The 24,022-nt window shown below is 33.3% G+C and overlaps 1 protein-coding gene across 6 annotated transcripts in view; it reads right to left on the bottom strand.

Moving 5' to 3' along the window:
* Positions 1-24,022, bottom strand: part of ADAM2 (ADAM metallopeptidase domain 2) — a 142,319-nt gene that overhangs the window by 96,378 nt on the left and 21,919 nt on the right. For 4 of the 6 annotated variants that reach the window (XR_007125417.1, XR_007125416.1, XM_047719778.1 and 1 more), the window contains exons 5-7: positions 20,717-20,793; positions 20,128-20,296; positions 15,513-15,569 (exon numbers count right to left, since the gene is read on the bottom strand). Coding sequence is in view for 4 of the 6 variants with exons in the window: in XM_047719778.1 (XP_047575734.1) it covers positions 15,513-15,569; positions 20,128-20,296; positions 20,717-20,793 (303 nt within the window). In the remaining 2 variants the exon portion in view is untranslated. The remainder of the gene's footprint in view (positions 1-15,512; positions 15,570-20,127; positions 20,297-20,716; positions 20,794-24,022) is intronic. The other 2 variants (XM_047719779.1, XM_047719777.1) reach the window with 1 other exon arrangement.

Below are 24,022 nucleotides of genomic sequence, written 5' to 3'. Positions count from 1 at the left end.
TTTAGAGTTTATCTTTGTGTATGGTATAAGAGAATGGTTGAGTTTCATTCTTTTGCATGTGGCTGTCCAATTTTCCCAGCATCATTTATTGAAGAGACTATCTTTTTCCATGTGATATTCTTCCCTGCTTTGTCAAAGATTAGTTGACCATAGAGTTGAGGGTCCATTTCTGGGGTCTCTATTCTGTTCAATTGATCTATGTGTCTGTTTTTGTGCTAGTACCTCACTGTCTTGGTTATCACAGATTTGTAATATAGCTTGAAATCAGCCAATATGATGTCCCCAGGTTTGTTTTTCTTTTTCAACATTTACTTGGCAACTCAGAGTCTTTTCTGGTTCCTTACAAATTTTAGGATTGTTTGTTCCAGATCTTTGAAAAATACCACTGGTATTTTTATTGGGATGGTGTTGAAAGTGTAGATTGCTGTAGGCAGCATAGACATTTTAACAATGTTTATTCTTCTGATCCATGAGCATGGAATTATTCCATCATTTTGTGTCTTCTTCAATTTCTTTCAGAATTGTTCTGTAGTTTCTAGAGTATAGATCTTTTACTTCTTTGGTTAGGTTTATTCCAAGGTATCTTGTGGGTTTTGGTGCTATTGTAAATGGAATCAATTCAAATTAATCCTAAACCATGCACAAGAAGAGAAATAATTAAGTTTAGAGCAGAGATCAATGAATTAGAAACCAGAAATACAGTAGAGCAGATCAATGAAACTGGAAGCTGTTTTTTTGAAAGAATAATATCAATAAACTACTAACCAGACACATCCTTAAGAAAAGAGAAAGGACCCAAATTAACAAAATTATGAATGAAAGGGGAGAGACCACAACTAACACCAAGGAAATGGAAACAATTATTAAAGATTATAATCAACAACTATATGCCAATAAATTAAGAAACCTGGAAGAAATGGATGCCTTCCTGGAAATCTATAAACTACCATGACTGAAACAAGAAGAAACTGATAACATGAATAGACCAATAACCAGTAATGAGATTAAAGCAGTGATCAAAAACCTTCCCCAAAATGAGTTCCAGGGCCTGATGGATTCCCTGCAGAATTCTACCAAACATTCAAAGAAGAAATAATACCTATTCTCCTGAAGCTGTTTCATAAAATAAAAACATAAGGAAAACTACCAAACTCCTTCTACGAGGCCAACATTACCTTGATCCCAAAACCAGGCAAAGACCCCATCAAAAAGGAGAATTTTTTCAGACAATATTCCTGATGATTATGGTGACCAAAACTCTTAACAAGCTCTTAGCTAATAGGATCCAACAGTACATTAAAAGGATTATCCATCATGACAGGTAGGATTATCCCTGGGATACAAAAGTGGTTCAACATTCATGAATCAATCAGTGTGATAAACACATTGCTAAGAGAAGTGACGAGAACCATATGGACCCTCTCAATTGGTGCAGAAAAAGCATTTGACAAAATACAGCACCCTTTTCTGATTAAAACTCTTCAGAGCATAGGGATAGAGGGAACATTCTTCAATTTCATAAAATCCAGCTATGAAAAGCTCACAGTGAATATCTTTCTCACTGGGGAAAAGCTGAGAGCCTTCCCCTTAAGAGCAGGAACACAAGGATGTCCATTCTCACCACTATTGTTCAACATAGTACTAGAAGTCCTAGCAACAACAATCAGAAAACACAAAGAAATGAAAGGTATTCAGATTGGCAAGAAGAAGCCAAACTCTCTCTCTTCACAGAGGACATGACACTTTATGTGGAAAACCCAAAAGACTCCATCCCCAAACTACTAGAACTCATACAGCAATTCAGTAATGTGGTAGGATACAAAATCAATGCACAGGAATCAGTTGCTTTCCTATATACTAAAAATGTAAGACATATAAAAAGAAATTAGGGAACTAGGAGCTTTTAAAACAGTTTAGAAAGTAACTCTCAGATTTTGGCAGGTCAGAAACACCTGGAAAACGAGTAAAGAATACAAAGACCTAGATTTATTGAAGTACAACAGGATCTGGGTATGTGATTTTATCACCAAGTTTCCTTAGTGATTCTTATTCATACCAAAGTTTGAAAATGACTAGATTATAATGTGATTATCAATTATTTAAGCTTAGATAAAATGCAGATATAAGATCATAAATCCCTGAATTTTTAATCAACTTTCAGGTTTCTTCTGTGGTAATTGATCTATTTAATAAAACTATAAAATATAAAACATCTGTATTCATTAATATGAATGCAGATTTATAAATGTTAGTCAGTAGATTCCAGCAATATATCATAAGAATAATATGGAAGATGAGGTAGTTGATTTCCTGTAAACTCATGCTCAACATCAATAAAATATGTATTATTGCATTACATCAACAAACTAACAAATAAAACCTGCATGGTTGATATAATAAATTCTGAGAAAGAATTCGGTAAAATTCACCAGCAATTCCTAATAACAAGTCAAAACATTGGAATCAAGTGAAAGCACTCAGATGTTATAAAGACTAAACACAGCAACAATGGCAAAAATCAACAACAAAAATAATAATAAGTATCATTCTAAGTGGAAAAACTATTTCAATTAAAATGAGGAGCTTATCTATTATTCTCTTCATTATTTAACATGGTCAGGGAAATTTTTGTGAATGCAAAAGCACAGGAAAATAAAATAACTATGGCACACATTTGGATAGAAGAAATAAAACTCCATCTTTGAGTTTATGATACATTTTATACTAGAAAACACATGAGACTCCAGTAAAATTACTACAATTATAAGAATATGGTTAAGATTGCTAGATATAGGAGATATCTATAAAATTAATGATTTTTCTTATTTTATATAAAAATTCACTTGCAATACTGAAAAATTAAATTATTTTACTTAAGAATAAATTTTAAAAAGGCAATATCTATATGAAGAAAACTACAGTAATCTTATTAAAAGGCATAAAATCAGTCTAATCACAAGAGTACACATTATTTTTGGATAAGGAGACTTTCTATCCTAAGTTTGTTAATCACTCTAAGTTAGTATTAAATTTTAATGCCATCCCAATTAGAGTTCTCCATTTTGGGAGTGAGGATTAAGAAAATGATCTTAAGGTTTATACATAAGAAAAAGAACCAAGAGAGAAAATATGTTAAAGTACAAAAAAAACAGGATGAGATTTGCCTTGCTAGATATTATGATACCATAAAGCCACTGTAATTGTCACTATGATCTTAGTTTATGAGTGGAAAAATATTAATGTGACACAAAATAGAGAAATCAAAATGTATCCCAATCACATGTGAGACTTTCATATTTAAGAAATAGTGCTTGCAGAACCAGCTATTCATCTGAAAGAAAACAAAAGTAGACCCCCATCTCGGGTCGTAGTTTATCCTATACCATATATAAAAATATATCTCAAGTTAATTAAATAGTTAAATGCAGACAAATCTAGAATTTATACATAAAAAGTATAGACATTATTGATACCTCCTAAATAAAACTGCAAAGCTGAAAATTGTGTAGGAATAGGAAGACATATTTGAATACATGAAAATCAAAGTTTTGTGATACAAAAAAATCCACAAATGAAGTTAATTACCAAAGTCAGCATTTTGATAATATTTTATTTCAGACAATAAAAATGTGAATATTTTTAATATTCAAAGACTTCTTATAACAAGGCAAACAAATAAAACATGAGAAAAGGCATAAATTATCAATTCAGAGAAAAGCTAATACCAGTGACCACTACATATTAACTGATGTTTAAATTAATTCTCAAGGAAATAGAAATTAAAATCACATTTAGATTAAAATTTAATGTGCACTGACTAACAAAAATTAAAGAGAAATATAAAATCGATGATTACTAGGTATGAAAGGAACATTGTATTTTCAGTTTTAACTTGGATATGTGAAAAAAGTTACAATCTTTATGAAGCAATGGATGATATCCATTAAAATTAAACAACATAAATCTTTTGAGCCATCATCCCTATTCCTGGTGACCTTTCTCATAAGAGTTAAATGCCCAAGATGGAAGTGCTCATGAATAAGGATAATTCATAAACATTATTTATGGCGTAAAGCAAAACAAAGAAAGAGAAAAGAAAAGGAAAAGAAAAAAAAATTGGAAATAGAGTGAATACTCACCAAAAAGGGAATAAATGAATCCATTACAGCATATGCATACCATGAAGTACTATTCAGACCTCAAAAAGAATGAGTTAAATACTCAGTTGACTTGAATAACCTCCCGTACACAAAAAAATATTTAAAAATTAAAATAATCCAAGATCCTTGCATGGCTCATAAGTCTAGGAGCTGCCTTAAGCTCAGTTCATTATCCCAGAGTGCTGGGATTGAGTCCCACATTGGGCTCCTTGCTTAGCAGAGAGCCTGCTTCTCCCTCTGCCTGCCCCTCTCTCTGCTTGTACTCTCTCTTGCTTTTTCTCTCTCTGACAAATAAATAAAATCTTTTAAAAAATTAAATAATCCAAGAAGATATCAGAAGCTGCCAGACTTGATAAAGGGAAAAGAAGAGAAGAACTAAATATATATTGTTTACAGAAGACATACATTTTATTTTCAAAGATACAAATAACTTGAAAATAAAAGTACTGAAAGAGAATAATATGCAAACAACAAGAAGAAAACTGACATGTCCATGAAGAAGATATAAAATTATAAATACATACATATCTAAAAACAGAGTCTGGGGAAGGAGTTAAGATGATAGAAGAGTAGGGGTCCCTAATTCCTTCTGGTCCCTGGAGTGCAACTAGCTCTCCAGTGGGGATCTGAGAGAAGATCTGAGAAAATGGGAGATCTGAGAAAAGAATTGCTGCAGTTCTACAAATAGAAAAGTGATATGATACACTTTTTGCAAGGTAGAAGGTGTAGAGGAGATGTGAATATGGGGCCAAGGAGGGGAGGAAGCACTTAAGCAGGCTACCAGAAAGTATTAAAAGCATATAAGCATAAGAGTGCAAAATGGGAGCATTAAGAAGTCTGCCAACTTGGGAACATCCCTGGCTCAAAGGTGCTCAGGTTGTGAAGTGGGGCCAGGTGGACAGCATGGTCTCGAGATCCTCACAGTCACAAAAAGAATGGCGGTGCCTGAGTGTGGCAGAGTTCCCAAGCATCAGAGAAAGGAAGACAGCTGAAAGCAGCAAGTCTAGGTGCCACCTTTCTGCTCAGTGTTGCCATAAACCAAGTACCACTTTATGATGGGGTGACCCTTCTCTGGGCAGGGGCCCAGAAAAAGGCAGAAACTTGATGAGAACACTCCCTTCCCCAGGAGGAATGGCTCCAGTCCACACTGGAGGAGCCCAAAAGTTTGGAGACTGGAAACTGGGTCATGTACTTAAAATATAAACACTCAGTCACAGGCCAAGTGAACACAGAATTAGGATGGAAACCAGGGAGACAAGAGTGATTGCTTTTCTGTGAGGGCTCATTAAAGAGGTGGGGGCATGAACTTTCAGCTCTAGGGCTAGAGATAGGAGTGCTGTCATTTTCATCCCTTCCATTGGTGCTGAAAGTCTTCAGGAAGCAAAACACCACCAAGTAGTGCAATCTGGAGCCACTTACACTGAGCCCAGCCCCTGGGAAGGGAGGCACAATCCCAACCATGCAAGGATACCTGAAAATTAGTGTCCCTCCTACAGAAGACCAGCAAGAAAAACTGACTAACACCAAGTAAACCAATCATACAGAGCTACAAAACTTTAGCTCTTGGAGAAAACACTATATAGCATTTGTGGTATTTTTACTGTCCTTTATTATTATTCTTAAGTCTTTCAGGGTTTTTTCCCAGCTGTTTTCTTATTTTTTCAATTCTTTTTTTTAATTCCTTTTGAATCTTTATGTATACATTTTTAATTTAATTTATATATATAAATATTTATATATTTGATTTTCTTCCATTGTATTTTATTTTAATTTTGTGTGTGTATATTATATATAATAGAAATAGAAATAGAAATAGAATAGAAATAGAAATAGAAAGGAAAACAAAATGTTTTCCTTTCTATTTTATATATTTATATATATAATATATATTTATATATTATATAAATAATTATAATATATATAATAAAAGCATTTTTATATATAATGTTTTTCTATTTTAAGATATAGTTTCCTTTGACAAATAGACCAAAATACACCCAGGATCTAGTTTATTGTTTTGTCCTGTTTTACTTATTGTTTGATTTTTTTTTTCTTCCTTTGTTTTGTTTTTGTTTTCTTCCAGTTTGGTTTGTTTGTATTTTTCTGGAGTTGTTGTTGTTGTTTTGTCTTTTCTCTCACTTTCACTTATTCTTTCTAGACACAATGATGAAACCGAGAAACTCACCCGAAAAGAAAGAATAGGAGACAGCCCTCACTGCCAGGGATTTAACCAGCATGAATATGTCAGAATTAGTATTCAAAACAATGAGTATAAAGATACTAGCTGGGCTTGGGGAAAAAAAAAAACACAGACGACAGTAAAGAATCCCCTACTATAGAAATAGAAGAAATAAAATCTAATCAGGTCAAATTCAAAATGGTATTACTGAGATGCAATAAAAAATGGAGGCTCTACCTGCCAGAATAAAGAAAGCAGAAGAGATAGTCAATGATATAGAAAACAAAATAATGGAGAATAAGGAAACTGAGAAAAAAAAGAGAGAAAACTACTGGATCATGAAGGTAGATTTTGAGAAATCAGTGAGACATAACACAAAATAATATTTGAATAATAGGGGTCCCAGAAGAGGAGGAGAAAGATAGAGGGGCAGAGGTTTATTTGAACAAATTAGAGCTGAGAATATCACTAATCTGTGGAAATAAGCAGGCACTTAAGTCCAGGAAGCATAGAGAGTGCCCTCAAAATCAATAAAAATAGGTCAGCATCTCAACATATCATAGCGGAGCTTGCAAAGTTCAGAGACAAAGAGAAAATCCTGAAAGCAGCTTGGGACAAAATGCCATGACCTACAAGGCAGAAACAAGGCCGGCAGCCAGAAAGGACTGGCATGACATATTCAATGTGCTAAATGGGAAAAATATGCAGCCAAGAATACCTTATCCAGCAAGGCTGTCATTCAGAATGGAAGGAGAGATAAAGAGTTTTCAGGACACACAGAAACTAAAAGAATTTGTGATCCCTAAACCAGCCCTCCAAGAAATATTCAAATGGATCCTTTGAGCAAAGTAACAAAGACAAGAAGAGAAAAGACAATCTACAGAAACAGTGACTTTACAGGTAATACAAAAGCACTAAAGTCATATCTTTAAATAATTACTCTGAATGTAAATGGACTAAATGCTCCAATCAAAAGACAGAGAGTATCATATTGGACTAAAAAACCAAAGACTGTAATAAGAGATAAGAAGGACACCATATTATAATAAAGAGGTCTAGCCAACATGAAGATCTAACAGTTGCAAATATTTATGTGCCTAACTGGGAAGCAGTAAATTATATAAAGCAATTAATAACAAAAACTTAAAGAAATTCATTTGTAACACTACAATAATACCAGGGAATTTTAACATCCCACTCACAGCAATGGACAGATCATCTAAGCAGAAGAGCAAGAAGGAAACAAAGGCTTTGAATAACACACTGGACCAAATGGACTTCACAGATATATTCAGAGGATTTCATCCTAAAGCAACAGAATGTACATTCTTCTAGACAATATATGGAACAGTCTCCAGAATGCACCACATACTGGGCCACAAATCAGGGCTCAACTGGTACCAAAAACTTGAGATTACTCCATGAATATTTTCAGACTACAATGCTTTAAACTCAGGGGCACCTGGATGGCTAAGTCTTTCAGTGTCTGCCTTCAGATCAGGTCATGATCCCAGGGTACTCTATCAAGCCCCACACTGGGGTCCCTGCTCGGCAGAAAGTCTGCTTCTCCCTTTCCCACTCCTCCTGCTTGTGTTCCCTCTCTTGCTGTCTCTCTCTATGTCAAGTAAATGAATAAAATTTTTTAAAAAGCTTAAACTCAATCACAAAAGAAAATTTGGAAGGAAAACAAATACATGGAGGTTAAAGACCATCCTATTAAAGAATGAGTGGATTAACCAGATAACTGAAGAATTTAAAAAATACATAGAAACAAATGAAAATGAAACCACAAAGTTTCAGAACATTTAGGATGCAGCAAAGGCAGTCCTAATAAAAAAGTATATAGCAATAGAGGCTACTCTCAAGAAATAAGAAAAGTCTCAAATACACAATCTAATCTTTCACCTAAAGGGGCTGGAAAAAAGAAGAGCAAATAAAGCCTACATCCAGCAGGAGAAGAGAAATAATAAAGACTAGAGCAGAAATCAATGACATAGAAATTTAAAAAAAAAACAGTAGAATAGATCAAAACAAGGAGCTTGTTCATTGAAAGAATAAGCTAGATAAACCCCATCTCAATAGATGCAGAAAGAACATTTGACAAAATAGAGCATCATTTTCTGATAAAAACTCTCTGCAGTGTAGGGATAGAGGGAACATACCTATATCATAAAAGCCATATATGAAAAACCCACAGCAAGTATCACCCTCAATGGGGAAAATGCTGAGAGTTTTTCCCCTAAACTCAGGAACATAACAGGGATATTTACTCTCTCCACTCTTGTTCAACATAGTACTAGAAGTTCTAGCTTCAGTGATCAAAGAACAAAAGAAATAAAATCATCCAAATCAACAAAGAAGTCAAACTTTCACCCTTTGCATTATACTCTATGTTGACAACTTGTAAGACTCCATCCCAAAATTGCTAGAACTCACATAGGAATTCAGCGAAGTGGCAAGATATAAAAATCAATGCACAGAAATCAGTTGCATTTCTATACACTAAGAGTGAGGCAGAAGAAAGAGAAATCAAAGAATGGGTCCCATTCACAACTGCACCAAAACCATAAGATATCTAGGAATAAAGCTAAACCAAAGAGGTAAAAGTACTTTGAAAACTCTACAACACTTATGAAAGTAGTTGAAGAAGACAAAAAGAAATGGAAAAACATTCCATGCTCGTGGATTGGAAAACAAATATTGTTAAAATGTCTATATTACCTAAAACAATCCACACTTTCAAAGCCAGAGCAGTAATGTTTATATGAGACAAACTAGACATTAAAACAAAGACTGCAACAAGAGATAAAGGATACTATATAATTATAAAGGAGATAATCCAACAATATTTATGCCTCCAACATGGGAGCACTGAAATACATAAGAATTAAAAACAAACAGGGGCGCCTGGGTGGCTCAGTGGTTAAGCCAGTGCCTTCGGCTCAGGTCATGATCTCAGGGTCCTGGGATCGAGCCCCGCGTCGGGCTCTCTGCTCTGCGGGGAGCCTGCTTCCTCCCCTCTCTCTGCCTGCCTCTCCGCCTGCTTGTGATCTCTCTGTCAAATAAATAAATAAAATCTTTAAAAAAAAAAAACAAACATAAAAGTACTCAATGATAATAATAATAGTATGGGACTTTAACACATCACTTATATCTATAGACAGATCATCTAAACAGAAAATAAAGAAACAATGGCTTTGATTGGCACATTGGAACAGATAGACTTAACAGATACATTCAGAATATTTAATTCTAAAACAGAATATAAATCCTTTTTTTTTAAGATTTTATTCACTTATTTGATATACAGGAATCACAAGTAGGCTGAGAGACAGGCAGAAAGAGAGAGGAGGAAGCAGGCTCCCTGCTGAGCAGAAAGCCCGACTCGGGGCTCGATCCCAGGAGCCTGGGATCATGGCCTGAGCCGAAGGCAGAGGCTTTAACCCACTGAGCCACCCAGGTGCCCCAAATATAAATCCTTTTCAAGTGCATATGGAACAATCTCAAGAATAGATCATATATTAGATCTCAAATCAGTCCTCAAAAAATACAAAAAAACTGAAATCATACCATACTACATTTTCTGCCCACAATGCTATGAAATTTGGAGTTGATCAAAATATAAAATTTGGAAAGATCATAAGCACATGAAGGTTAAACACCATGCTACTAAAACAATGAATGGTTTAATGAAGAAATCAAATAAGAAATTTTAAAAAATGCATGAAAACAAAACAGTCCAAACCTTTGGGATGCAGCAAAAGCATTTCTAAGAGGGAAGTATATAGAAATACAGGCCTATTCCAAGAAACAAGAAAAACCTCAAATAAACAACCTAACTTATTACACTCAAAGGAGCTAGAGAGTATAACAAATGAAGACTAATCCACCAGAAGGAAGAAAATAGTAAAGGTTAGAACAGAAATAAAAAATATAAAAACAGAAAAAAACCCCAAACCGCAAAACAAAACCAAAACAAAACAAAACAAAAACACAATAGAATAGATCAATGAGACCAGGAATTGGTTCTTTGAAAAAATAAATAAAATTGATAAACCTCTAGCCAGGTTTATTAAAAGAGAGAGAGGAAGAGAGAGAAATTAAATAAATAAATTCACAAATGAGAAGAAAAACAACAATCACTACAGAAATACAATTATAAGAGATATTATGAAAAAGTATATGCCAAAAAAAGTATATGCCAACAAACTGGAAAACCTGAAAGAAATGAATAAACTCCTAGAAACATACAGATTATGAAAACAGAAACAGGAGAAATAGAAAACTTGGAAAGACCAATAACCAGTAAAGAAATTGAATCAGTAATCCAAAATATCCCCCCCTCAAAAAAAAAAAAAGTCTAGGACCAGATAGCTTCACAGGTGAATTCCACCAAACATTTAAAGAAGAGTTAAGGGGCACCTGGGTGGCTCAGTCGATTAAGCCTCTGCCTTCAGGTCAGGTCATGATCTCAGGGTCCTGGGATCAAGCCGCACAGCAGGCTCTCTACTCAGAGAGCCTGCTTCCCCCTTTCTCTCTGCCTACTTGTGATCTCTCTCTCTCTCTCTGTAAAATAAATAAATAAAATATTTTAAAAATAAAAAATTAAGAAGAATTGATACCTATTTTTCTCATAATACTCCAAAAAATATAAGAAGAAGGCAAACTCTCAAAGTCATTCTGAGGCCAGCATTACCCCAATACAAAAGCCAGATAAAGGCTCCAATAAAAAAAGAGAACTACAGGCCAATATCACTGAAGAACATGGATCCAAAAATTCTTAATAAAATTGTAGCTAACTGAATCCAACAATACATTAAAAAAAAATCACTCACCAATCAAGTGATATTTATTCCTGGGTTGCAAGGGTGCTCCAATATGGACAAATCAATGTGATATACACATTAATAAAAGAAAGGATAAAAACCATACAATTATTTCAATAGATGCAGAAAAAGTATCTGAAAAGTACATCAATTCATGATAAAAACCCTCGACATAGTAGGTTTAGAGGAACATACCTCATCATAATCAAGAGAATTTATGAAAAACTCTCAGCTAACATCAACTTCAGTGGAAAAAACTGAGAGCTTTTCCTTTATGGTCAGGAACAAAACAGGGATGTTCACTGTTATTTAAGATAGTACTAGAAGTCCTAACTACAGCAATCAGACAACAAAAAGAAATAAAATTCATCTATATTGGCAAGGAAGAAGTCAAACTTTCACTATTTGCATATGACATGACACTCTATATGGAAAACCCTAGAAGATTCCACCAAAAAATTGCTAAAAACTGATCCATGAATTTAGTAAAGTCACAGGATACAAAATTAACATAAAGAAATTTGTTGCATTCCTATACACCAATAATGACACAGAAAAAGGAGAAATTAAGAAATCAATGCCATTTACAATTGCACCAACAATCATAAGATACCTAAGAATAAACCTAACCAAAAAGTTGAAAGACCTGTACTCTGAAAATTATAAAATAACTAAAATAACTAATAAAAGAAACTGAATAGAAATGGAAAGATGTTCATGCTCATGGATTGAAAGAACAAATATTGTTAAAATGTCCATAGTACCCAAAGTAATTTACACATGTAATGTAATCTCTGTCAAAATACCAATAACAGGGACGCCTGGGTGGCTCAGTTGGTTAAGCAGCTGCCTTCGGCTCAGGTCATGATCCCAGCGTCCTGGGATCGAGTCCCACATCGGGCTCCTTGCTTGGCAGCGAGCCTGCTTCTCCCTCTGCCTCTGCCTGCCACTCTGTCTGCCTGTGCTCACTCTCGCTTCTCTCTCTATGACAAATAAATAAATAAAATCTTTAAAAAAAATAAAAAAAATTAAAAAAAAATACCAATAACATTTTTCACAGAAATAGAACAAACAATCCTAAAATTTGTATGGAACCACAATACATCTTTAATAGCCAAAACAATTGTGAAAAAGATCAAAGCTGAAGACATCATAATCATAACTTCAAGTTGTGTTACAAAGCTGTAGTGATCAAAACAGTATAGTACTGGCACAAAAATAGACATATAGGCCAGTAGAACAGAATAGGAAACTCAGAAATGAACTCACAACTACATAGTCAATTAATCTTTGACAAAGCAGGAAAGAATATCCAATGGAAAAAATATTTTCTCTTCAACAAATCGTATTGGGAAGACAGGATAGCAACATGCAAATAACAAAACTGGATCACTTTCTCACACTATGTACAAAGATAAATTCAAAGTGGATGAAAAATCTTAATGTGAGACCTGAAGACATAAAAATACTTTGGGCAGTAACCTCTCTATTGGCCACAGCAACTTTTTTCTAGATATAATATGCTGAGGTAAGAAAAATAAACTATTGAGACTTCATCAAGATAAAAAGCTTCTGCACAGCAAAGGAAAAAATTAGAAGAACTAAAAGGCAGACTACAGAATAGGAAAAGATATTAGCAAATGACATATCTGAAAAGATTAGTACACAAAGAGAATGTATAAAACTGAACACCAAAAAAAATGAATAATCTAATTTAAAAAGGGGGGAAAGACATAAACATTTTCCCAAGAAGATGCACAGATGGTCAACACACATGGATGCTCAACATCACTCATGATCAGGGGAATACAAATCAAAACTGCAATGAGATATAACCTCACACCTATCAAAATGGCTAAAATCAACAATACTAAAATGATAGCTATTGGTGAGGATTTGGACACAAGAGAACTTTCTTGCACTGTTGGTGGAAATGCAAAGTAGTTCATCATTCTGGAAAACAGCATGGAGTTTCCTCAAAAAGTTAAAAATGAAAATACACTACAACCAGCAGCTGCACCAGTAGGTATTTACCCAAAGTACACAAAAATACTAATTCTAAGGGATGCATAAACTCCAATGTTCATAGCAGCATTATCTACAACAACTGAAATATGGAAACAGCTATATCCATTGACTAATGAATGGATAAAGAAGAAATGGTATATATACAAAATGGAATATTACTTAGCCATAAAAAAAGAATGAAATCTTGCCCTTTGCAGTGACACGGATGGAGCTAAGGGCATTATGCTAATACCATATGATGCCACTTATGTGTGGAATTTACAAAATAAATGAGCAAAGGTGGGGGGAAGGTTAAAAAACAGACAAGTTCTTAACTATAGACTATAGAACAAACTACAAACTGATGGTACCAGAGGAGAGGTAGATGGAAAGTTAGGTGAAATAGGTGATGAGGATTAAGAAAGGTACTTGTTATGAGGACCAGGTGTTGTATGGAAGTGCTGAATCACTATATTTTACATCTGAAACTAATATACTGTTTGTTAACTAACTGGAATTTAATTAAAAGCTTCATAAAAAGATAACATAAAATATGTTAACAGCTAAGAGAAAAGAAAGAACTAAGGAAAAGGAATATGATACATGAACAAAATGAGAATAATAACAGACATAGAAATTATAAAAAGAAATGAAACAAATTCTGGAGTGGAATTATACAATAAGTCAATTGAAAATTCATTAGAAGTGTTCAACAGTAGATTTGAAGAGACATAGGAAGGAAACAGCAGGTAGAATAATTGAAATTAACAAGTATGAACCATGAAAAACTATAGACCCCAAGAAACAATCTGGGGGTTTCAGAGGGGAGGAGGGAAGTGGGTAGGGGGTAATAGGGTGATGGATATTGGGGAGAGCATGTGCCGTGATAAGCACTGGTTGTTATACTTAACTAATGAATCTCCGAACACTGCATCAAGGACTAATTATGTACTATGCAGTGGCTAACTAAACATACATAAATAAATAAATAAATAAATAAATAAATAAATAAATGCCTAGATGAATGAATGCATAAATAAATAAAATAAAAATAAAGTAATAAAAATAATTACTTAGTCTAAGGACCAGAGAGAGAGAGAGAGAGAGAAAGAATTATGAGACACTATTGTGTGTAAAAATATATTAATTATGGAAGTCCCTGATAAAGAGAGAATTTTTAAGAAACAATGGCCAAAACCTTCCCAAATTTGATGAAACACATGAACCTATAAATCCTGGAAGCTCAACAACACTAATAAGCATAAATCCAAAGAGAACCATACCAAGACACATTATAATCAAAGGCATTATTATCAAACTATCAAAGCTAAATACAAATATAGAATATTGAAAGCAGCAAGAGAGAAGTAATGATAAGATTATCAGTCAATTTTTCACCAGTAACCTCAGAGTTCAGGGACACCTGGCTCAATTAAACATCTGACTCTTGATTTCTGCTCAGGTCATGGTCTCAGGATTGTGAGATGGAGTCCCACATCAGACTCTCTGTTGAATGTGGAGTCTGCTTCAGATTTTTGCCCTTTCCCCATTCTTTATTTCAAAAAAAAAAAAAAATTGAAAAAAGAAAAAGAGAAACCTTTGAGGCCAGAAGACAATGGGATGATATATTTAAAGTGCTAAATGCAGAATGATGCAGTCACTTTAGAAGAAATTCTAGAAGTTTCTTATGAAATGAAAAGAACTCTTACGTTATGATCTAGCAATAATACTCCTTGATATCTCCCCAAAGGCATCAGAACTTAAATCCAAGCAAAAACCTGCATATGGATGTTTTTAGCAGTTTGGTTCACAATTTTCCAAACTTGGAAGCAACCACGATATGCTTCAGTAGTTAAATGTATAAATAAATTGTAGTATATCCAGATAATGTAATTTCACTCAGTGCTGAAAAGAAATGAGCTATTAAGCCATGAAAAGGCATGGAATAAAGTTAAAAACATATTACTAAGGTAAATAAAACTGTTTGTAATAGCTACATACTGTATATTTCAATTACATGACATTCTGAAAAAGACAAAACTATGGAGACAGTAAAAAGTTCAAGTATTCCCGAGCATTAGGAGGATGGGAAGGATAAAATTTACTAGGAAACCGTTCTAAACGTAGCAGTTGTTTTAATCTACATTATTTATATAAGGCTAAGAATAAATCTATAGAGATTTGATTTCCAATTTACTACTGATTTAAATTTAAATTTAAAATACATTAAAGCAAAAATGGTCATTTATTGTCATTTGTTAAAAATTTATTCCAACTTTTTTATAACCCTTCATTGTTAATATAAATGGACATAAAATAAACAAATGAAAATATACTTACCAAATTTTTTTCAACTACAACATGCATTTCTATATACTGAGAGAACTCTGAAAGCGGCTGAAAAAAATCCACAAATTTTATATCAAAATTGAAGTATTACTTGTTTTAATATATATCACTATTTCATGAATTCAATGTTGCAAAATACAATTTTATATATAAAAAAGAATTAGATAACTTAACCAAAACTTGCCATCACTGAATCATTTTCAGAAATTTTGCATTTGTCACTTCTTCTGCACTTGATCAAATACTTAATTTATTTAAAAAAAAAACTTTATTTTACTCCCATTGTCCATATTCTCTTTGGTATTGGGCTATTTGTATTATTTCCTCTAAGGAAATTTTTCCATTGACTTTCCATTACAAGATGATGTTTAATTAGCTTAAAAATTCTATTGAACTGTAGTATGTGGTCCTAATAGTTTTTTCTATACCCCAAAATAGTGAAGACACAGCTCTGAGTCTAGAAGAGTGGGATTTCATTTGAAAGATAAAGTTAATATTTGTATAATTTGCCTCAGAAAAATGTTAGCAAATTAAATTTTTTTGAAAAAAGAAAACACTATCCAACAGAGAGAATCAAAATGACAAACTTTGTTAAATCATATCATAGGTATCTCAAGATGTATATTCTGGATTTCATGTGATCCACCTTATTATAGTGGTTAAATTAGGCACAAATGTGAAGCCTAATGATTATTTGAAATCTGGCTTATCATTTATGTGACCTTAGAGTCTTTCCAAAAAATTAGGATAAAGTAATAATTGTTAGATACTATTAATAAAATTACTTCTTTTTGTCATTATTTTTTGGTGAAGGAGGAAGACACTGGAGAAAACATGTAAGACAGTCTTTGTAAGCACTTAAACAATATATGTGTGGGAAAACTTCAAATATTTTGTTACTAAAATAGCATACATCTACATTACTGGAAAATATTTGGAAGCAGAGGGGCGCGTGGGTGGCTCAGTGGGTTAAAGCCTCTGCCTTCAGCTCAGGTCATGATCCCAGGGTCCTGGGATTGAGCCCCACGTCAGGCTCTCTGCTCAGCAGGGACCCCGCTTCCTCCTCTCTCTCTGCCTGCTTCTCTGCCTACTTGCGATCTCTGTCTGTCAAATAAATAAATAAAATCTTTAAAAAGTTTAAAAATAAAAAAAATTAAAATGCTGGTGAAATCCCCTTATGGTCTAATTGGTTTCTTATCATTTCTTCCAAAGTTAAGTACCAAAAGTTGCAAAATAGTCTTGTCTATAGTACTCTATCTTTTAATTAAAGTCCCTAAACAAGTAAGTGACACTACCTTACTAGACAATAAAAATAAACATTTAAATTAATTGAGAGAAATAATATATTAGTGGACTGAGGGATTCAAATTTATTTCTTTGTTTTAATGAACATAAGTGTTGTCGAACATTCCCTGAAGTAATTCTTGACCTTCGAGATGACGATTGGTTAATATTTAGTTAATAACAATTTATTTATTCATTTAATGAACAGTATGCTTCTATGCAGAAAAAAATACACAGTTCATTCTAGCCAAATAAAAGCTTAAGACAAAGGTGCAAAAAATAATTTGAGAAATTGTGTGTGTTGGAAAAGTGAGAAGATATTTGATTTCAAAAGGCCTCCAAAACTATTTTATTTAGTAAGAGAAAGTAACTATATACAGAGACAAGTTATTTATATATCTGTTATGTAAAGATGACTCCAATTGCAGGCAAATTTGCTTTAGTCAAGTAAATACTAAAGAATTGAATCCAAGCAAGAAGATCATGTAATGCTATCAGATGATCCAATTGCAACATATATAGATTAAAGTTCAAAAAATGTAAAAGTCATGGGTAGGAATATTTAGGGAGTGAGAAGGGACATAAAGATAATTGATAAGTAGACATGATAGAAGATAGATAGATGATAGATGATAGATACAGGATACAGATATAGATAGATCATAGATAGATGATAGATGATAATAGATAGATGATATCTATCTATTATATAGAAGATACTCAGATATACAGATGATAGATACACAGATACATGGACAAATAGATGATAAACAGATATAGGTAGATAGATAATATGTATTTGTGTATTTTAACATGAGATAACTCAGGAAAAAATTTAGAAAGAGTGGGAGATCTGTAAATCACAGTAGATAAATCCATGAAAAAATATATGACAAACAAATGAAAATCTGAGACATAAAATAGGAAATATCAGTGTCTAGAATGTGATTGTGTAAGAAAAAGTCAGAAAAAGTAGGATGGAATGAAAAACAGGAGAGTTTTATCAGAGAGTAAAGTGAGTCAAAAATTCCAGGGAGTTTTTATTTTATTTCACCAATAACATACTTAATGACAGTAGACTGAATCCTTTCCACCTAAGATTGGAAAAAGACAAAGATATCTCTTCTTACCTATTCAACATTGTACTTGAGGTGATAATCAGGGCAATTCAGCAATGAAAAATAAATGAAAGTTATCTTAATTGTAAAAGAAGAAATAAACTACCTTTATTGAAGATGACATTATTTTATACATAGAAAACTACAAAAAGTTCAATAAGAAACTAATAAATAATTTAAACAAGTTTGCAGGATAGAAAATCAGTACAATGAATTCTGGAACTGAAAAGAAATTAAAAAATAAATAAAAATTAAAAAAACAAAGGCATAATAAATAAATAAATGCACTGTAAGTACATCTAAAAAAAAAGAAAGAAAATCTGTACATATAAACCAATAATTTTCGAACACTAATAGAAACACAACTTTGAAATAAAAATTAAATGTACCTTAATATTTTTTTCAAAGATTTTATTTATTTATTTATTTGACAGACAGAGATCACAAGTAGGCAGAGAGGCAGGCAGAGGGGGTGGGGGGGAATCAGGGTCTGCACTGAGCAGAGAGCCCAATGAGGGGCTCGATCCCAGGACCCTGGGATCATGACCTGAGCCAAAGGCAGAGGCTTTAACCCACTGAGCCACCCAGGCACCCCAAATGTACCTTAATATTTAAATAAAAAATATAGAAATAAATTTCACAAAAGAAGTTTTGACAACAATTTGAAGACTGAACTATATAAAACATTACAAAATGAAATTAAAGAAAACCTAAAAGTAAAAGGCTATTCGATGTTCATGGATATAAAGAGTTAATATTGTTAAATGTTAAATTTCGCAGAGCAATCTACAAAATCAACATAATCCTATCTGGCTTTTTAAGTGAACTTAAATAAATAAAATTTAAAATTTGTTTAGAAATGAATACTACCCCAAATATCCAAACAGTCTCATAATAGGACATCCCTGAAGAGTTTACACTTGCTAATTCCAAAACATACTTCAAAGGTATAGTAGTTAAGAAAAAAAAAGTGAGGTTCTGGCATAAAAATAGACACAAGGATCAATGAAATATAATTGCAAGTACAGAAATAATGGATCTTTGGGTTAAAAAAAGCTATGAAAATTCAGTGGAACAAAGTATAGTTTCTTCAATAAAAAGGTGTTGGGAAAATCAGGTTTCAAATAAAAAATGATGAATTTAGAAGTCTACCTCACTCTTCACAAAAATTGACTTAAATTGGATCATATATTAAAATGAAAGAGATTAAACAATAAAAGTTTTAGAAGAAATACAGTAATGAGTTTTCTAATTCTGGTGTTATAGTTAATTTTAGCTGTCAACTTCCTTGGACCACAATGCTCTGAATTGTAGTTAAACATTATTCTGGATTTTTCTGTGAAGGTGATTTTAGATCAGATAAACATGAGGGACTTTGATTAAAGAAGATTATCCTTCAAAATAGTTGAACCTCATCCAATCATACATACACATAAATATGCATCTTGGTTATGTTTCTCTGGAGAAATTTCTGCCCTGAAAGATACCTTTAACTACTGTATTTGTTGAGCTGAGATTGTTGAAAACCAAGCTCAGAATCTCATTTGTATGAATGGACGAATTATAACATAAGCTGAACTTCCAATGTTACATGTGTCTACTGTTAAGTTATGGACATTGATTAGGAGGAAATGAGATCCTGAAAACTGGAATAAGGACATATGGGAAGATTCTGGTGAAGCTGAGATTCACTGAACCACTGAATCTGATGAATCTTCTTTGCCAGTAGAAGTAACCTCTCCATCCCTGAATGTGAAGATCAACCCTGTCTTTCTTTAAGATAATGTAATAACCTGTCTTGAGGCAGTTGCTTTAAAAGATGCTGGTGATTCTCCTCAGGACTCTAGATATGTATATTCAAGATTTATGTGAATTGAATTTGTGTTAATTATTTGACATAATAAATATGGAGAAAGGAGTGTATCTCCAGACAATAAAGATCTAGATATCACAAGTAAAAAATGCAACTAAAAGTAGAAAATGCCAGCTTGGAGTTCTAAAAAATTGAATGACTAGTTGTAAGGCTTACAATGGAAGTCATGATGTTTCTGGTGCATCTATCTATCATCCATCCATCCATCCATCCATCCATCCATCTATCTATCATCTATAATCTATATTAATGTAAATAATTTGTACATTAGAAAAATACATTGTTTATATTGCTGCATATCAATAATCATATATTTTACTCAATCACCTACCTCTACGCTTTGTATTTTATAGGACATTTCTCTTGACTCAATATCCTTCTCAGCATATAAAGAAACACCTTTATTCTTATGTTCTACTTGATAAATCACATGTTCAAAACCAATTGAAGGTTCCAAGGGCTCAATACCATAACTTACATTTTCAAATTGTAGTAAGCCCCTACAGATTTCAAAAAGATAAGTAAATAAATAAGATAATGCATTCTTAAATTCAACCCAATAAATACAAAAATGACACTGAATGAGTTTTTTAATAGTATGTAGATTATTTTGAGTCTTAGTCTTAGATGGTAATATAGGAAAAGGTTACTGAATATCCAAATACTTATTGAGTAACACAGAATAGTAACATTATTGGTATCCACTTAGCAATTAATATTTTATGGTCTACAAATATATCAAAAATCTTAATTCAAGATCGGGTAGGAGACATTGTAGGAATTTGCATATTCTGCTTTTCCCCTTAGAGTTTCCCACAATAAGTCATGCCTCACTTTAGAACCCCTGAATATAATTTTAAAAATTTAAAAATTTCTAAAACACTATTCTACTTCATAATCATAAAATGATATAACATAACCTGAGTCCAGTACATGTGCTAACAATCACCATAGAATTTGGATAACCTTCAATATACCCTTGGTAGTAGCAAAAATTCTGAAAAACATAAAATACAAAAAGATAAAGATAAAATACATGCACCTCTATTACAATAATTCATTAAAATAATTCATGTTAAAGGAGCTACTTTCAAATATTTAAAACATATATTTTATTTGTGTGTATGTGTCAAATACTCATTGTTTCCAAAATAGATTTCTAAGATTATTAAAAGAAGATTTGGTTCAATTCTCCAAAAATTTCCCTGCAGGGTCAAAAATAAGTTTGTACTGATTTTGAAAACTTCAGAATTGCTCCCAACTACACTGTTTTCAAAGGGCAATCATAAAATATTACCTCTCGGTATTCAGAGAATTAAAACCTTTAAGTATTAAAAAGGAAAAAAGAGAATTAAGTACTTTTCATATTTTTCCTGTTAAAAATTTAACATGACATTAGCAGTCATTGGGATCAAAGTAAAAATAATTAAAAACTTTTTTCTCCACTCTCTTCACTTAATTTTGCAAGCTTGAGGTTTTGGGACTGCATTGAGATAAAAAGCTTCTGCACAGCAAAAGAAACAGTCAACAAAACAAAGAGGCAACCCATGGAATGGGAGAAGATATTCACAAATGACACTACAAACAAAGGGGCTGATATCCAAGATCTATAAAGAACTCCTCAAACTAAACACTCAAAAAACAGATAATCACATCAAAAAATGGGCAGAAGACATGAATAGACAGTTCTCCAAAGAAGATATACAAATGGCTAACAGACACATGAAAAAATGTTCATCATCATTAGCCATCAGGGAGATTCAAATCAAAACCACACTGAGATACCACCTTACACCAGTTAGAATGGCCAAAATCAACAAGACAAGAAATAACAAGTGTTGGAGAGGATGTGGAGAAAGAGGAACCCTCTTACACTGCTGGGGGGAATGCAAGTTGGTGCAGCCACTTTGGAAAACAGTGTGGAGATTCCTTAAGAAATTAAAAATAGAGTTACCCTTTGACCCTGCAATTGAACTACTGGGTATTTACCCCCAAAGATACAGATGTAGTGAAAAGAAGGGCCATCTGTACCCCAGTGTTCATAGCAGCAATGTCGACAATAGCCAAACTATGCAAAGAGCCAAGATGCCCTTCAACAGACAAATGGATAAAGATATGGTCCATATATGCAATGGGATATTATGCCTCCATCAGAAAGGATGAATACTCAACTTTTGTATCAACATGGACTGGACTGAAGGAGATTATGCTGAGTGAAATAAGTCAAGCAGAGAGAGTCAATTATCCTATGGTTTCGCTTAATTGTGGAGCATAATGAAAAACATGAAGGACATTAGGAGAAGGAAAGAAAAAGTGAATTGGGGGAAATTGGAGTGGGAGGCGAACATGGTTCTCTCATGAGAGACTGTGGACACTGAGAAACAAACTGAGGGTTTGGGAAGGGAGGGGGGCGGGGTATAGCTGAGCCTGTTGGTGGATATTAAGGAAGGCATGTATTGCATGGAGCACTGGGTGTGGTGCATAAACAATGAATCTTAGAACACTGAAAAAATAAAATTAAATTTAAAAAACAAGATTGGAGTTTAAAAAAATGAATCCAAAGGAGAATTTTTTCTTTTCAGAATTACTTGAGTGTAATGCCAGAGTAGCATGCATCAATTCTCTTCACTGATAATAAATTCTGGAAAAATAATTTTTAAACGATCACTACAAAGGATGAAAAGTAAAGCAGGGGTCAGGGAATCCAAACTAGGAAGAAGAAAACTGCATTTTCTTAGATTTGCATTTGTAATGACTTTCAACTGAGGGCACTCCACAAGGCAGGGCAGCATAAAGCAGCTAATGTTCAAACAACAAGCACAACAACAACAAAAATTACTGAGTATCTAGAAACTGAGATGCAATATTCAGGAAAGGAGGAGGCATAAAGTTAGGGCTTAAATATGGGTGCTATTAACATAGGTGTAGGTTCTTTTCTTACATCTAAACTGAGACTATATGAAAGAAATCTCAATTAGCTTAGCAGAAACTAAGACCAGAAAAACTGGAAGAACTAAGGAGAGATTTTTGACTATCTCCAAACACAAGAGAGTAGAATTTAGAAACTGGTTCCATTCAAGTTAATTGTCTGCAATAGTGGGAATAAAAACAGTCACATGGTCTAATGTGTCATTGAATATGGCCAGTATATGATTTTAAAATATTGTATATATGAATAAAAGAAAAATATGGCCCATAGTCAAGAGAAAAATCCAAAAGAGAACTGAGCAGGAAATAACTCAGGATTTTGGAATTAGTAAAAAAAAAAAAAAAGGCATGAAAATAGATATTAAAAATGTGATCAAGAATATAACAGAAAATTTGAGCACAATAAGGAAATTCAGCAGAGAAATAAAGGTTATAAAAAATGTCAACTCTAGGTGTGTCTGGGTGGCTCAGTCAGTTAAGCATCTGCCATCAGCTCAGGTCATGATCCCCGGGGTCCTGGGATCAAGTACCACATAGGGCTCCTTGCTCAGCAGGGAGCCTGCTCTGCCTGCCACTCCCCCTGCTTGTGCTCTCTCTCTCTCTGGCAAATAAATAAATAAAATCTTTTTAAAAAGTCAACTCTAAGTTTTAGAACAAAAAAATGTATTTAAAATGAAATATAGTGTGACACCTCAGTGGCTCAGTCAGATAAGTGTCAGCCTTCAGCTCAGGTCATGATCCCAGGGTCCTGGGATCAAGTTCTCCATTGGGTTCCTTGCTCAGCAGGGAGCCCGCTTCTCCCTCTGCCTGCTGTTTCTCCTGCTTGTGCGCTCGCTCTGTCTGTCTCTCTCTCTCTCCTACATACATAAATAAATAAGATCTTTTAAAAAATTAAAATAAAATAAAATGAAATATACTGCGTAGGTCTTACCTGCACAGTGGAGAAGGTAAGAGAAAAGTTTTTAAAAAATACCTAGAGTATGAGCCTGTGGATATTAGAACATCTGAAAGAAAGTTGAGGGAAAAAGCAGGCTTTAAAAATTAAATGTAGTTGCAGCAATCAGTGAGACAATATTATCTAATATAGGTTTAATTGGAGTTTCAGATAAATGGAAAGAAAAAAACGGGTAGAAAAATAGTTGAAAAGATAATGGCCAAAGTTGCCCTAAATTTAGTGAGAAACTACAATTATAGATTGAAAGACTGAATATACAAATGGACAAAGGCCAGACCAAATATAAAAAGAGAAGTGTGTCACACAACCTTCAGTAACCTATCCAGGAAACCAATCCCATTTG

This window comes from Lutra lutra, chromosome 2 (assembly GCF_902655055.1).
Source record: "Lutra lutra chromosome 2, mLutLut1.2, whole genome shotgun sequence".
Taxonomy (NCBI): domain Eukaryota; kingdom Metazoa; phylum Chordata; class Mammalia; order Carnivora; family Mustelidae; genus Lutra; species Lutra lutra.
Note: the sequence above shows the minus strand (reverse complement) of the source record. Positions and strands in the feature narration are given on the sequence as shown.